At 36.1% G+C, this 16,216-nt stretch overlaps 3 protein-coding genes and 1 long non-coding RNA gene across 4 annotated transcripts; 3 read left to right on the forward strand and 1 right to left on the reverse strand.

The window, feature by feature from the left end:
• Positions 1-2,300: 2,300 nt before the first annotated feature.
• Positions 2,301-3,128, forward strand: LOC147496770 (uncharacterized). Its single transcript, XM_086562660.1, has one exon. The coding sequence runs from the start codon at positions 2,301-2,303 to the stop codon at positions 3,126-3,128; it is 828 nt and encodes a 275-aa protein (XP_086418786.1).
• Positions 3,129-3,195: 67 nt separating this feature from the next.
• LOC147496771 (uncharacterized) lies at positions 3,196-4,470 on the forward strand. The gene is made up of 2 exons (XM_086562661.1): positions 3,196-3,433; positions 3,527-4,470. The coding sequence occupies exons 1-2, from the start codon at positions 3,196-3,198 to the stop codon at positions 4,468-4,470; spliced, it is 1,182 nt and encodes a 393-aa protein (XP_086418787.1).
• Positions 4,471-7,188: 2,718 nt separating this feature from the next.
• On the forward strand, positions 7,189-8,081 carry LOC147496772 (uncharacterized). The gene is made up of 2 exons (XM_086562662.1): positions 7,189-7,866; positions 7,971-8,081. The coding sequence occupies exons 1-2, from the start codon at positions 7,189-7,191 to the stop codon at positions 8,079-8,081; spliced, it is 789 nt and encodes a 262-aa protein (XP_086418788.1).
• A 2,467-nt stretch (positions 8,082-10,548) lies between these two features.
• Positions 10,549-11,275, reverse strand: LOC147496773 (uncharacterized). The gene is made up of 3 exons (XR_015196656.1): positions 11,216-11,275; positions 11,047-11,118; positions 10,549-10,792 (listed from the first exon to the last, which is right to left on the reverse strand). It is a non-coding gene; the product is annotated as an uncharacterized LOC147496773 (long non-coding RNA).
• Positions 11,276-16,216: the final 4,941 nt, after the last annotated feature.

Consider the following 16,216-nt stretch of genomic DNA (forward strand, 5'->3'; position numbering starts at 1 on the left):
AACTGTCCATTGTCGTCATCTGTCTCTCGCCCATATATAGGATCAATGGAACCAAACTTTGAGGACGTGATTGGCATAAACCTGAGAAGAAAATAGGTGTTAGACTCCAATAAATCACATATTAGATATAATTTTATTTTCAGAGTAAAGATAGATGCATACTAAACAAATAGCTGCATACTTGGGCATACAACATGCATATTAAAGCAACTATGCTAAGTTTGGCACGGAGATTGACCAAACCAAGATCAACTACTTCTTCACCGGATTCCCTCAGCTTAAGCTCTCTATCAACATTTCTGTTACTTGAGCAGAGGTACTAAAAGTACCTTTAGAAATAGCCAAAGCAGGAGATTCTGGTTGCGTAGGTGGATTTCCTTGAGAGAAACGACTACTTAGATCATCCCAAACATCTTTCATATACCACAAAAGTTTATGCTGATGATTACATGTCCTAAAATCATTTAGCATCACTGTACTTGCTATGTTGTGCATAAAAGTGAGAGAAGTCCACATGGTGCATCTCAAAAGTTGTCTGGATTCTGAGTTGCAGAGACGTGGAAAGTAAGAAATCTGCGAGTAGTTTGTGTGTGCATTATTAGCCTTTTAACAGTTTCACTGAAGTTTTCACGCTGGAAAGTAGAGTAGGATAACAAAAAGTATAGCTTTCTTCTTCGCGAGCTCAAAAGAAGATACACTCAAGGTGCAAGTACTTAGTTGCAGTTTTTACGTGGCTTGATCTACCATTATTTTGGAAGTACAGCAAGGCAGCAAGCACGCGACCCTTCTCTTGATTGAAAGTCCAAATCTTTTTAAGTACTTACAACAGTATAGGGGTGTGCATGGGTATCGGATTATCCTAAACCAAACCAAACTGGAACAGCGGTTCTTAGTCTTAAAATGTTAGAACTATAAAAATTGGGTTTTCAAAAACTGAACCGATAAAGAACCGAATCCGTTAGAACTGAATAGTAAAAATTCGGTGGGTACTCGAACCGAAATCGGAACTGATTATTATGACTTTGATATTTACATATTTGTTTGATTATCTATTTTAACTTACTCATTTTCTTTCTAGGCTTCCAGCAGTATTCTGTTCTACATGATTTCAGTTGACGAGAATTTATCCAGCAGAAAGCGATGGACACCAACAACAATCCAACTTGAAAAACTACATCAAGTATTTGATCAATTCAATGGAAGTCCAAATAAAGAGATAATTAACAATTTGAAAGCTGAACTAAATCAACACGGTAATGTTTCAGAAAAAAACATAGTTACTTGGTTTCGCAACATGCGTGCTAAGTTGAAAAGAAAAGCACTCATTAATGCAGAGAAAGATTCGGATGAAATTCAAGTAGAGATTCAAATTTCTCCAAAGAAGACCAAGCCTAATAATATGGAAGAAACTTCTGGTGACATTGTTCCTTCACAAGAAAGTATGTCTTAACTTACAATGATTCTGACAAGTACTTTATATATTCATGATACTAATGTTACTCTTAAATTGTAGGTCAGCATCAAGTATCGGTTTAGAAAACAACAACTACAAAGTCTTGATCAAAAGAAAACAGAGGAGGAAAACACATAAGAGAAGTTATAAATCTAATCGTCTTAGTAGAATGAAACATTTTGGTAAATATTTTCTTCTTATGTATTCAATTTATTGTTCTTATAGCACCAAATACTTTATTAAATGACATATTATTATTTTTTAAACAGTATCTATGCCCGGAACAAGCCAAGAAGAAGCTAAAATAAATAGAGCTAAACGAAAAGAGATGCTGAATTTGAAGAGCATTGGAAACGATAATTACATTAACGATGAAAGTGATGATGATTACCTATCACAAATGAGTAGATCAGATTCCGACATTGAAGTGGACAATGAAACTGAAGTTTCCATTTCATGTGGAATAGATGTCTCACATAAAAGTAATTTTCTTACAGCAATGTTTTATATTCTTATTATAATTAAATTCAGCAATGTTTTATATTCTTATTATAATTAAATTCTTTAATTTTAATTAACTTTTTGCCTTACAGGAAGTTGTTTTGAGCCTTTGGATTTTGGATGTCCAACATCCATATGTTCTCACTGCGGAGCTATTGTCTGGTACGAAGAAAGGAATGATAGGAGCAAAAAACCTATTAATCCTAAATTCTCCATATGTTGTCAGAATGGAAAGGTTCAATTGCCTCTTCTAAAAGATACTCCAGAATTTTTGAAGAATCTTTTGGATTGCAATGGAGGGTCAAAATCGTTAAATTACATGGAAAACATCAGCATTTACAACTCAATGTTCGCGTTCACATCTTGGTGGACAAGTTTGAGCTCAATTAATGATGGAAAGGCACCCTTTGTTTATAAAATAAAAGGGCAAAATCACCACAAAATTGGAACATTGCTTCCAGCTGAAGGAGTACGTCCAAGGTTTGCACAGTTGTACATACATGATATTGAAAATGAAGTCACCCACAGGTTGAACTCTCTTAGTAAGAAAATTGTTAAGAGGAATCCAAAATATGCTTTAGATTCTAGCATTGTTCAAGGACTGATAAATATGTTGAATGTTACCAACGAACTCACCAAGACTTATAGAATGGCAAGGGATAGATTTAAAGAATGTCATGTGGCCGACGTCAGCATACAATTGATTAATAGAAGACAAAAAGATGGAAGACTTTATAATTTGCCATCATCAAAAGAGATAGCTGGTCTCATCGTTGGCAATGGTGATGAATTTAACGAGCACAGAGATGTTATTGTGGACAAAAAAGGATTTGGCTTGAAGAGAATCAACGAATTGCTTCCAAGTTTCATGGCAATGCAGTATCCACTTTTGTTCCCCCATGCTGAAGATGGATACAGACTTGACATTCCATATAGAAACAATGCAGTAGTTGGAAAAAGAAAAAATATTAGCATGAGAGAATACTATGCTTTTATATTACAACTCAGACGCAATGAAGGCCAGACTATAGTTTGTGGGAAAAAATTGAGACAACAACTTTGTGTAGATTCTTATACAGCTGTTGAACAAAATAGAATGGATTGGGTTGAAATAATCAACAAACGATTGGGCGTAATTGTATCAAGGATTAGTAGATGCAGTTGTTGTTGGTGACACGAGGCCTGGTACTGTAGGCAAACGGTTAGTTCTTCCTTCATCTTTCACAGGTGGTCCGCGGTACATGGTACAGAACTATCAAGATGCCATTGCAATATGCAGGCACACAGGTTCCCCAGATCTCTTCATTACTTTTACATGCAACCCTAAATGGCCAGAAATCCAGAGATGTATTGACATGATAGCTCCTGGTTATAAACCAGAAGACTTTCCCGATATTGTTGCAAGAGTTTTTGAGATGAAATTGCACGAACTGATGACTGATTTACAAAAGCGCAAGAAATTTGGGAAGGCTTGGGCAGGTAACCTATATACTATACTGTTTTAATTAATTTAAAAATTCATAATATTTTATGAAAATATTAATAAATACGTGTTTTGTTAATGTTTTGCAGCATTATACACTATTGAATTCCAAAAGAGAGGTTTACCGCACGCTCACATTTTACTTTTTCTGGACAACGCTTCGAAGCCTACTACTCCTTCACTAATCAACAAGCTCATATCAGCAGAGTTACCAGACCCAATTGGTGACAAAATTGCTTATGATTCAGTGCTAGAATTCATGATACATGGGCCATGCGGAATAGAAAACTTAGATTCCCCTTGCATGAATGAGAAAAAGTGTACTAAGTTCTATCCAAGACCGTTTAGTGAAGAAACAACCATTGACGACAATGACTTCGCAGTTCTGAGGCGAAATAACAATCGAAAGGGAATGAAGAAGAATATAGAAGTTGATAACAGATGGGTTGTTCCACACAATGTTGATTTGATAGTTAAGTACCAAGCTCATATTAATGTGGAACACTGCAACAAGGGAAGATCAATCAAATACCTTTTCAAATACATTAACAAGGGAAGGGACAGGGCTACTGCAATTATTGTTGAAAACATGGTTACAGACAAAGATAGTACTCATCAAATAGTAAAGGACGTTGATGAAGTTGCAAATTTCTTAGACTGCCGATTCTTATCTGCTTCTGAAGCGGTTTGGAGACTATTGAAATTTGATATTCAGTACAGAAGACCTGGCGTTGAAAGGTTACCATTCCATCTTGAAGGTGAGCATTTGGTTTATTATAGTGAGAGAGATGATGCAAGAGATGTTGTAAACAGGAAATCTTCATCAAAAACCAAGTTTACAGAGTGGTTTAAAGCAAATATTGAGTATCCAGAATTAGCTATGGGTCTTACGTATGTCGATTTTCCTACTCAATTCGTATGGGATAAGAAGGAAAGGAAGTGGAAACCAAGAAAAAATGGGAAAAAAATTGGACGTGTCTACTACGCACATCCTACTTCGAGAGAGAGATTTTATCTCAAGGATTGTTGGTGAATATCGTCAAAGGTCCTTTGTCTTATGAAGATATTAAAACTGTTAATGGAAAAGTTTATCCAACTTTCAAAGCAAGCATGTCGTATATTTTATTACATATTCCATATTAACTTTTTTTTTTTTTTATATTGAATTAGATTGGATGGGACGATGTGGAATAAAATTAGGAGTTGTTCTCTGTCCAAGTCTGACATAATCAATATGTGTTGAGTAATTATAATCCAACACACTAACATAAATAATTATCCCAAATAAACTTTAACATAACTATGTAAAGTGTGAACGTCTCGAATTCGAGCTCGAGTTTTAAACTGTGCTCAAACTTGACTCATTATTGAATGAGAGAGCTGTTGACGAGCCAAGTTCGAGTTACTCACTCACCCACGCCTCATAATAAATAGAATAGATGGAGATGGGCATGGCATCCCAGACGGGAGACTAAAACCGAATCCGAGGTTGCTTCTCAGATTCCAACATTCAACTATAAAACTACCTTTGGATGTTTCTTTGGCATTTCATTAGTTATCTGTAACGGCCATGAGCCCATGACGTTGTTGCTCCTACAGTCCTACTTTTTAGTATCAAGATATGTCGATTTGGCCGGATTGTGAATATAGGCAGACTAGGCACAAAAAAAGAATGCACTTCTAAGTTCTAACACCTCGATATTACTTTAAAATATAATCTATTCGTGAAAACGATTGTGAAAAATAAAATGAAAAAAATCTTAGTAGTAATGTCCACGGGATTGTTATGAACTGCCAAAAATAACACCCAGAATGGAACATTATAGACACAAATACTTAATTGGGTGTTTACAGACAACAACAGGGCTATTAGAAAAGCAGCCTCTAAATCTGATATATTTCTTTCTAATGAATATATAACAATTAAGTTACAAATGGACCTATCCTGCAGTCCATAATATGTACTGTGGGGAGCTGATGGTTTTACTCCCCCTATCTCTGAACCTCTGCAATGAAGGCCTTTAGGAGATTCAACTTCCACTTGCCAAGTCCAAGTCCACCGTACCGAGATGAACACTAATTTACTGGCAGTTTCTCTTGAATTTGCATCAGCTGAAATGGACCTCCTCCATAATGCTTAAGAGACTCAAATTTGGTGCACTTAGTGTACATTGTCCACCTCTATGCATATTACACAAGTTTGCTGCATATTATGCAAATTTTCAACTCCCAGCAACTAGGAACTGAGCAGATGGACATTCGCACAAAAATGGTGGGAGATCAACATCTGATGGATCTGTTGCAGGAATGGCTTTTGATATATCTTCGGTAGAAAAGGGAATGCTGCAATAAAGAGATGGAAGAGAATAGGATATATACTATGGTAGAAAATCTACAGAAGTAGTAAATGAGCTCAAGTAATCAATTTCACACGAAGTAAAACTACGCTTCAAATTACTACAATATTTTGAAACAGCAATGACCAAGAGATCTTTCATTATGCATGCACTGTAAGCTCAAATATCTAAAAGGTAATAAGAAACTCCAGATCAAAAATATTCAGGGTCCGACCTGATTCGCGGAAACCAATCCTGCAAAACAGTTATTCCAATTAAAAGGCCATTAAATGTAATAAATATTTGAATACATTAGAAGAAAAATAATAATAAGAAGATAATATTATATATAAAACAAAACCTTAGCTCATTTATGATGGTTTACTATTAAAATGCAATTCATATTGTTACATTATTATTCTAATTTTTCATTTTTATATCAAGGCACATGGATTACTTGAGGACGACGGTGAATGGGATGACGCTTATGGAGGAAGCAAGTCATTATAAAGTTCCAAAATCTTTGAGACAATTGTTCGTCACATTGATTTTGTTTTGTGGGGTGACATATCCTGAAAAACTTTGGGAGAAACATCAAAAGCACCTCGGAGAAGATATTTTGTTTCGATATAGAAAGAAGAACAATAATGAGAATCTCACACTCATCAAGAACAGATTAGAAATGAGACTCTCTCGTGAGATTGAACAAATTATGGCTGAAAAGGATTATCTCTCACAAACATTCCCGATTTCCCAAATTTAATATGTCTTCAAGGATCTCCACAGATAATGATTGATTGTGAAGAATTAGATTACGAATGCAATGAGTTGCTAAAAAGAATATGAGATTCTTAACAACGGAATGAATGCTAATCAACGCCGTATTCAACTCTGTTAATGATGCAGATTCAATCTCAATCGAGGTGTTTTTTTCGCGGTAATGGATCGGAGGAACTGGCAAAACATATCTTTACAAAACAATTATATCTAAACTTCGGTCCGAAGGAAAGATTGTTCTTGCAGCGATGCGTCTTTCTGGGATAGTCAGGCGCCTACTTCCGTGTGGAAGGACTGCTCACTCTAGGTTTAAAATTGTTATTCGACCGATGAAAACACCAATTGTGACATCTCTCAAGGGACATTATTACACAACCTTATCGACGGGCTGATCTAATAGTGTGGGACGAAGCACCAATGACTCACGCACATGGATTTGAAGCAAGAAACCGCATTAATTGGAGGATCTTTTTAAATCACAAGGCAAAGAATTTGGTGGTAAAACATTCCTAATGGGAGGAGATTTCGCATGTGATATTACCACCATTCCAAGAGGCACAAGAACTAATGTTGTTGATGCTTCTATCAACAAGTCAAAATTATGGAAAAACTCCAAAGTCTTTCACTTAACTGAGAACATGCGACTGAAGAATGGAAATATAGAATCAGCTACAACAAAGTCTATTGAAGAGTTTAGCAAATGGGTTTTAGACCTTGGAGACGGAAATCTTCCTACTTCTAGAATGAGTGACGAGGTGGAATCAACTTGGATCAAAATTCCAGAAGACCTGCTTATTCCGGATAGTGATAATCCAGTAGAAGATATTGTGTCATGCATATATCCGGATTTGGTCAACAAATATACAGATATTCAATATCTTAAAGAAAGAAGCATTCTAGCCCCGAGGAACGAAACAGTTGATGAAATTAACTCCACAATAATTTCAGAACTCCCAACAGAACTAAAGAAATACTTAAGTGCAGACTCACTAAGTCCAATTCAAGGTAAAAGTGCTGAACAAGATGTTTTATACCCGACAGAATTCTTAAACACTCTAGAATTTTCCGGCATACCGAACCACAAACTAGATTTAAAAGTTGGTGTTCCGATCATGTTAATGAGAAACCTTAATCAGAGTCGAGGACTGTGCAATGGGACTAGGATGATCGTCACAAAATTGGCTTCCAAAGTGATATATGCAGATATCATTACAGGGAACAGAGTAGGAGATCCAGTTTTTATTCCAAGAATAATTTTGTCCCCAAGCGATACGAAATGGCCATTTGAATTCAGAAGGAAGCAATTCCATGTTAAAGTTTGTTTCGCTATGACCATAAACAAAAGCCAGGGACAAACATTCGAAAAAGTTGGAATATATTTGCCAAACGTTTTTCACTCATGGCCGCTTATATGTTGCAGTTTCAAGAACAAGCTCACGAGAGGGATCAAGTTTTTAATCGAAGGAATGGGGACGAGCCCGAAGGACATACACAAAACATTGTCTATAAAGAAGTTTTCAATTCAATCTGAATATTATTACACTCAAAGGTATTTTCTTAAAACAAATGATTATTATATTTTTATATTTTAGACAACGATTTTATTTTTTTTTTTACATTGTTTAATAGGAAAATCTCCTTTCAACGGAATATAGGGAAAACAAATAGAGACAAGATGGCTATAAACAAAGACGTAGATCAAATCCTCCTTACTTCAACAGAATTGATTATCTCCTAAGTACTCAGAGTACTACGGACAAGAGGGAGATAATGTTAGCTACCTTAACGTTCCCTTCTACTCTGTCTTCTTCATGGTTCTATTAAATCATATTGTATGGAATCTTATCTATTCTTAATTATTCTTTTAATGTTTGGAATTCTTCTTAACATGCAAACTTTATTAAGTACATTAATGTTCGGATTGTGTACTCATTCAACAATGCAGTGAGAAGACCATTTTGGAACCGAAGGTAATGATTCTAAACACTAGATGCTTCCAAACACCAAATTTTTTGTTTCTATGTCCCCGATTTTTCGGTGCTTTTAAGTTTGTTAGAGTATGTATAAAAAGACATATAGTGACATGCAAATAAATTGAGGTGACCAACATGATTACTTGGACGGGTTCGAGGGGCAGGTAGTGTTAGCGTAGATTTCACCGAAAGCAAAGAATCAGAATTCGCACCTACCTCGTTATATATCGTTTAAATAGATCCAAGAAACAAGATATGTTTTTCATGCAAGGATAAGAAATATAACATAAAATTAACCTGAAGTCCAAGAGCCCATTTCCGCCAACCGGGAAGTGACGCCTCAAGCCAATTCCCCGATAATCCCTATACCCCACAAAGTGATGCCCCATGGTCAAGCTCGCAGTTCACTTGGATGCATACGATCAAACCGCTATCCCGTTTTAAGCAATACCACGTAATATAATATAAAAAGTGTTGGGAAACCAAAGTGTAATAAAACAACATATGCAACAATAATATAAATAACACTTTTGATGACAACAATGACGCATTTATAAGGAAAAAAAAGAAAACTAAACTTAAGTGTCCATATAAGAGGTCTCAAAAAGATGGATCCCCGATAAAAGGTAAACCACTTTGGGATTTATATACAGATTAGTGGTGCCACATGCCTAGAACATGACGCCGGTGAGAAAGTTAACCATGCTCCCAATTCGAAGTTTGTACATGCACTGTAGAGTGTTGATGGTATCAAAAAGAAGTTGATACCTTCTTAGTAAGTTCTTTTCCTCACCAATCTCAACCAGATGAGCAGTTAGTTCCATCGCACTACCACTCTTGACATCTTCGGATGATTTCAGGTATTTATCGCCGTAATAGTCCCATCGCCGCTAACACAAGAACTGATTGATTAAGATGTTAGTGAGAAGATGGGAAAAGGTGTCTTCGGTTGTTTTCACTTATCTACTTAGTCGTAACTATGCAACGTGGTCGTGAGAGCATGTCAACAAAGCAGATCTCAAACAACTAATTTCATGGTCTCCCCAATACATCCGGGTACTATGGATTGACATAGTTTTCAAAAATATAGTGCTTTGGTGTCAAAACATCCTAAAAGTTAGGAAAAGAGAAGAAGTTGCATAATACAATGTGGTATTTCAAATATATTGATGGTCAAGGAAGATAGGGGAAAGATCTTAAGTTAAACATAGTCATAAGAACCAAGCTGTCATCACATTGCTATACATATTAGTGGAAGGACCAAACCAAGGGTCCCGATAAAAGGTAAACCACTATGGGATTTATATACGATTAGTGGTGCCACATGCCTAGAACATGACGCCAAAGGAGAAAGTTAACGATGCTCCCAATTATGAGTTTGTACATGCACCGCAGAGTGTGTGTGTGTGTGTGTGACCGCGTCTCCGTGTCTAAGATACACATAATTGAAGATAGCTAGCCAATTGAACAGCGCAAATCAACGCCATGTATCACAGTGTCACTAATTAAGTAAGTCGTATGATAAAACTGATACCAGAGTATCTTGAGCAGCGAGTATTTTGACCACAGAGTGTTGATGACCTAAACTCACGTTGTATTTTTGTAGTGTCTAGAGTATAGATTATCACACTTTACATACAATTCCTAATCACGTGATTTAGCATTCATGGTATCTTCGAGCATTCCTATCTAAACTCTCAGGTACCTGAAACGAGAGTGGTTTCCCATGGGAAATATTATCTTAAATAAATATAAATAAATAAACTCTTGATGGAGATATGCACCGCTGATTCCTGAAACTCTGCCCCTAGATAGCCACTGGTGGAACGAAACCGATCTCTGTAGTCCTCCTTAACAGCCTCAATCAATCCAATGACCTCAGAGAAACATCGACAACAAGAAAGCTTGGTAGAAACATTCCATTTACATATGTATATAAATATATAAATATATATATATATATATATATATATATATATATATATATATATATATATATATATATATATATATTGGCCGGCGAGATTGATGCAACATCAGTCCAATTAGATAAGTAAAATAAATGGACAGAACGGCAATAGCAACATTCTCATCATACAAAACTGGGTGAGGAAATGTGGGGATGCGGTGGAGGGATTGGGCGGCGTTCTCCCAGCAACAGCTGGAGCCACTGCCTGTCCATGTGGGGTACGTTGCTGTTCATTTGTTGGCTGTGGATTTTCTGGCCCGGGTGACAGGGCTTTTCCCTTGCTGTCACTGAGATCTTGACCTGTATAAGGTACATAACCATGGAAACAGGCAGTGGAACATAAGCTAATTTTGGCTGTGGAACATAATAATTTCAAATTTTGGTCGGATTTTTCAGAATATTTCAGAATTCCAAACGGAATTCCAACAATTCTGAAATCCTTAACTATGGTAGTATTACACATTAATATGCCAAGATGAAATTCAAGTTACAAACAGCTAGCGAAAACGGTTAAATTGTTATACAAGATAAATGTGAGTAATTTGTGTACTCACAATTTGAACGTGACCAATGCAGTTTCAGATTTTCCCGATCATACACAATGCGGTAGCCAGTCATAAAGTTCTCTGCATAAGCAATTCACTATGAAGTAATAAAACCAAAGGAGGAGGGGAGGGGAGGGGGGATAAAACATTAAAATTCTGCAAAAGTATCTCAACTTACGGCCGATGATTCCAAAGTCTCCTTCGATGGACTGTATAGCTAGACGAAAACCGTGACTCCCTCATGCCCAACAAATCCAACCATTTAGGTTTGACTACTTTCTTTGGAGTTCACATAAGAACCTCCTTGCACAACAAGAGTTAAAGAAATATGTGTTCCTCAAAGAGGATTATATAATTTGAAAACAAGTTTTAGTTATTCAATACAAGCTATTACATTCATTATTTGAGAAGTGTTTTGACGTTATTGAAGTGAGTCTCAGAAGTGCTTTTTGACGCTTGAAGTTTGAGGCTTAATAATTATTATTATTATCATAATTTTCTAATTATAAATAGTAATAATAACAGTAATAGCAATAATAGTAGTAATACCAATTGTAATAAAATTTATAACAAGTAAATGAGGAAAAATGTGGTTGGATGATGGAAGGTTGTGATTTCTAATAGACTGAGGTGTTTTGATTTTCAACACATAGCCTAACAGGGAGTTTGTAGTCATTACTCTTTAAAGAAGTTATGAGGTAATCAAAAGAGATACATAAAATTAGAAAATGGAAAAAGATATAAGACTTGAGCCTCAAGGCAGTAAAATCATAAAAGGCTCCAGGCGCACCTTGAGGCTTAAGCCTCAGCGAGTTTTCTTAAACCCTATCCAGGATTTAATGCAATAGAGAATAAGCTCTAGCACACACTTTGCAGACAATTAACAAGTTAAGAGATGAAAACTCGGATCAAGAAACAAAGAATATACCTGATCGCCATGTATAAGGAAAATTGGATTACGAACGACAAAGGTATTGTTGAGTGCAAACATTAATGTCACAGAGGGAATCTTGCGCAACTCCTCAGAGCTGTTACATAAGCAGCAGCACAAATAAGCAAGAATCACGTGGGAGAAAGCTCATAAAGTACCCTTTACCAAGTGCTGCAACTTACATGGCCTCATAGCAGTACTCCCATGGGGATCCTTCACAGCTGGACCTTTTGGCATTTACTCCTCTGTCAAACTAACATAAAGAAAGAAAAGTGTTGGGCTGGTGAAAAGGAGCCAAAAACATAGTTTAAAAAGGCAAGAAATACCTCCAAAGAAACTTTCTTATAGGCTTCATCTGGAAGCAATGTGAATGATGTCCCACTATCAACCTGTGCTTTTGAAGCCAGATTGCTTAATACAAGAAGTCCCAATACAACAATCCTTCACTTCAACCATTGTTGGCAATACTGAATCAAAGAATTAATTAAGAAGAGCGTGAATTGAAAGGAGAAAACAACTGAAAGGGAAAACAAATCAATAAGAACGAAAATCATCTAAGATAGATAATTAGGAAACATGAACAGCTGACCATCATCGCTTTAACAAAATAACCTGATTGATTAAGATGTTAGTGAGAAGATGGGAAAAGGTGTCTTCAGTTGCTTCATCACATTGCTATACATATTAGTTTTTTATTTTGAAAATTGAAACTGAGATTTTTTGTTAAGAAAGAGAAGTCCACTATGGATCTATCTAATTTCTTTGCAAGTGGCCTTATCCTTCGAGGCAGTAATAGAAAATCAAATCGATTTTTCCGATGTGAAGAATCCCATTTTGAATTTGCCTATTAAATACCACTCTTCAATTGCTAAGTTATGTATTGAATGGGAAGTGGTTCTTTCAGAGTTCAGTACTTAGCTGGTGCCTATGTTGTTAGGGGGAAGGCGAAGCACTGTGCTTCCCAAGTGGGAACCTTGCCACCCCCTCCGGAAACAACACTCAACTGTTTAAAAAAAAAAATTGTCTCCTTGGGTAACTTTGGCACAGTCTTGATAAATCATTGGTGGGTCGAGTGCCGCTGTAAAGAAAACGTGTCTCATCCTGATCAAGAACCTATACCAGCAGTTCGCAAAGAAACAATAATACAAGCTGAGAAAGCGAATGTGATGTGTCTTTCATATTATTGATTAACTAAGTGGCTCAAGAAGTGAAAGTTTATAGTAATGAGTAACCTTATACTTGCAGTGTTACGAGTACCAAAAGGTTTCCAACATAATTGATTGCCTTATGTTATTTTATTTGATAAAATAAAATAGCTATACATGAAAGGATTACAACTTACAAGTCAGAATCTTGAAAGGGGATAACAACTTGTGTCATTCAATAGCTCCTATGTACCCAAAGATCCCATATTCAAGTTCAAGAAAACCCCCACACACTAAACATATCTATTTATGCTTATAGTAAAGCTTGAAAACGATCTAACTCCACACTCATTTGAACTCCCAGCAACCCGTGATGAGCACTCTAGCAACAGTGGAGAAGATTGTTAATCTTTACTCACTACCTTAACGAAGATACCAAGGCCAACATGGGGAAAAAAGAATTTGGAAGGCATGTTCTATCTCTAAATCGAAGTTTTTCTTTTCCGATGTACGTTTCCATTAATGGCAAGGAGGAGCAAACATATTAGATTCTGGCATCGGAAAACCCCATTCCCGTGAGACGGGTTGTAAGATATTTTCTGTATTCATGCTCATGCTGAACTCTACCACCATAAAATGCATTTCTGCTTTGATTTTATTTACGCATTGTTTAAAGGGACTTTTAAACCTTGGATCCAAGCTGAAAAGTGATATAGGATCACATACCCAAAGTTAAAGTGGTGTTGGAAACCAATGCTAATGAAAGCATATCCGACAAACAAGAAAAGAAAGAACATTGGTTGTGAAGGGGGTATCGTGGGCATAGCGGTGGCCATTAAAGAAGATTTCCTGGCCCAATGCCTTTCAAACAAGAGTAGCTGAGGCAAACCGAAGTTGTTAAATGGGAGGTTACTACCATGCATGAGCTGATGATACCATTACTCCTATATTGAAACTTACTCTTCAAGTTCATACTGTTTTGAGCCCCGAAGCTCTTTTCTATCAAAGTGAAATCCCGGAAGTGACCCTTGGAAAGTTTCCTACTGTCTTAGTTTCATGATAATAACACCCACATATGCAGATGCTTATCGTAGTGAGGCTTTCGCTTTCCTATTTACTATTGTTATGCATGTATTTAGTTCTATCTTTCTTGTCCTTCGATTTTTTCGCTCATCATCGAGGTTATCGGAGGACCGGCAGAGCTTAACAACCGCGGTTGTGAAGGTCCGGTCCCCATGCCGCTCTAGGATGGAAAAACTACACTTCTTCCCCTGAGTAAGCTTTTGAAAACGATCTAACTTCGGCACTCATTTGGAGCTCCGTGCAACCACAAGATAGAGCACTCAAGCAAACAAGCGGAGAAGATTCTAATCACACTTCCATTTTAAATTTAGAATGGTGACGATAAAAAGAATTTGGAAGGCATAGGTCCTTGTATCCTCAGAAATGAAGCTTTTTTCTCATGTACAAGTTTCCATTAATGGTAGGAGGAGTAAACATATTAGATTCGAGCATTGAGAAAAACCCCATTCCGTGAGACGGTTGTGGATATTTTCCGTGATTCATGCTCATGAACTCCTGCACCATACCACGGATATTTTCCGCTTTTGACTTTAATTAATACATTGTTTAAAGTAACTTTTAAACCAAGGTTCTACTTCTTTGGAAGCTCATTTCGCCAACATCCATATAATAATCTTAAACTTCTAGCACCTTAACTTTGCTCTACTTATTTGTCTATTTAAGGAGTTGGAACATATCGCTTATTTGCAATTATTCGAAAATCAAGTGGAACTCTTAAAACATAGAAATATGTTAGAAACCACCATTCAATCAATATGACCCTGAATCCAAAAATGATGAACTTCCATACATTTAAACTTTTGATTACAAAACAGCCCTAAACTTAGAGCTTTAGGGCTCAATTGCTTTTTTGTGTGCAAATGATCTTTAACATGGTAAGTAGGGCTAATAGATATTGCCAAACATAGAGCACTTTAAAAAAGTGGTAATGTCCCTACGCTCGTGTTTATCGGTGTTATTTCTAGACATGGCCATCATCGGATCTAAACGTAATATTGGCTATGGGTGATGGGAGTCAATTGGTCATGTGAGCTCATGAAATGAATAGCAAGGAGTTCATATAACGTCTTTGGACTCAACCGAAAAGAGATTTGGATGTCATGAGACAACTACACAAGACTCAAAACACTAATGCATAGTGACCAACTCTAACAAAAGACTCCTCAGAATTGCCATGAAATATCTTCGGTAGACCCATTTACACCTTCAATCAAGACTACATATCAAAATGGACTCCTACTTAGAGTTTTCATAAAATAGAAACACTATAAAGATGAGTTTAACTAAACTTCTAAACCATATCACAATAGATCCTTATAAATTTAACAACACAACTTCCGTGATACCACAAAATGCAAAGAGTCGAAGGTAAAAAAAAAAAAATTATATTGACAATTTTTATACAGGGCTTATCATAAGTATCGAGGGGTTATTTTTTTTAAAACTTACACAATTGTTATTTTCTTTGCAGATTATTAATAAGAGATAAAATCATCTGAGGTAATTTCATAATCTACCATGGTATTTATTAAGCTGTATTTGTTCTTAGCAATAGAAACAATAGTGCATGTTTTACAAGCTAATCTGATTAAAACCTAATTTGAATAATAAGAAAAATATAGTTCAAGATCATATTCATATTTTCTCGTTATATAGGAATCAAATTTTATATTAATTGTGACTAAAATTGATCAAATAATGCAGGTAAACGACATGGATAGCATAGATGTTGACGAAAAATAGTTTCAACTGCAATGGAAATGATGATTACTCAAAAATTAAGTGATCGGGTGGATTATAATTGAGCAAAAACAGACTGCATCTGCGGGATACACAAGAATACTATTTATTGTGAAGACTACAAAAGGATTGACAGATGAAGTGAAAAATAAAGTCCAAGCAGATCGCTTAGAAAAAAAACCAGAAAAGAAGAATTTAGAAGAATAATAGGAAGAAGAAGATGAAATAATCGATGAAAAGGAGCACTTATTGTTTCAACTACATTTCATAGAATAGGGTT

Source organism: Coptis chinensis, chromosome 5, assembly GCF_015680905.1.
Source record: "Coptis chinensis isolate HL-2020 chromosome 5, ASM1568090v1, whole genome shotgun sequence".
Lineage (NCBI taxonomy): Eukaryota > Viridiplantae > Streptophyta > Magnoliopsida > Ranunculales > Ranunculaceae > Coptis > Coptis chinensis.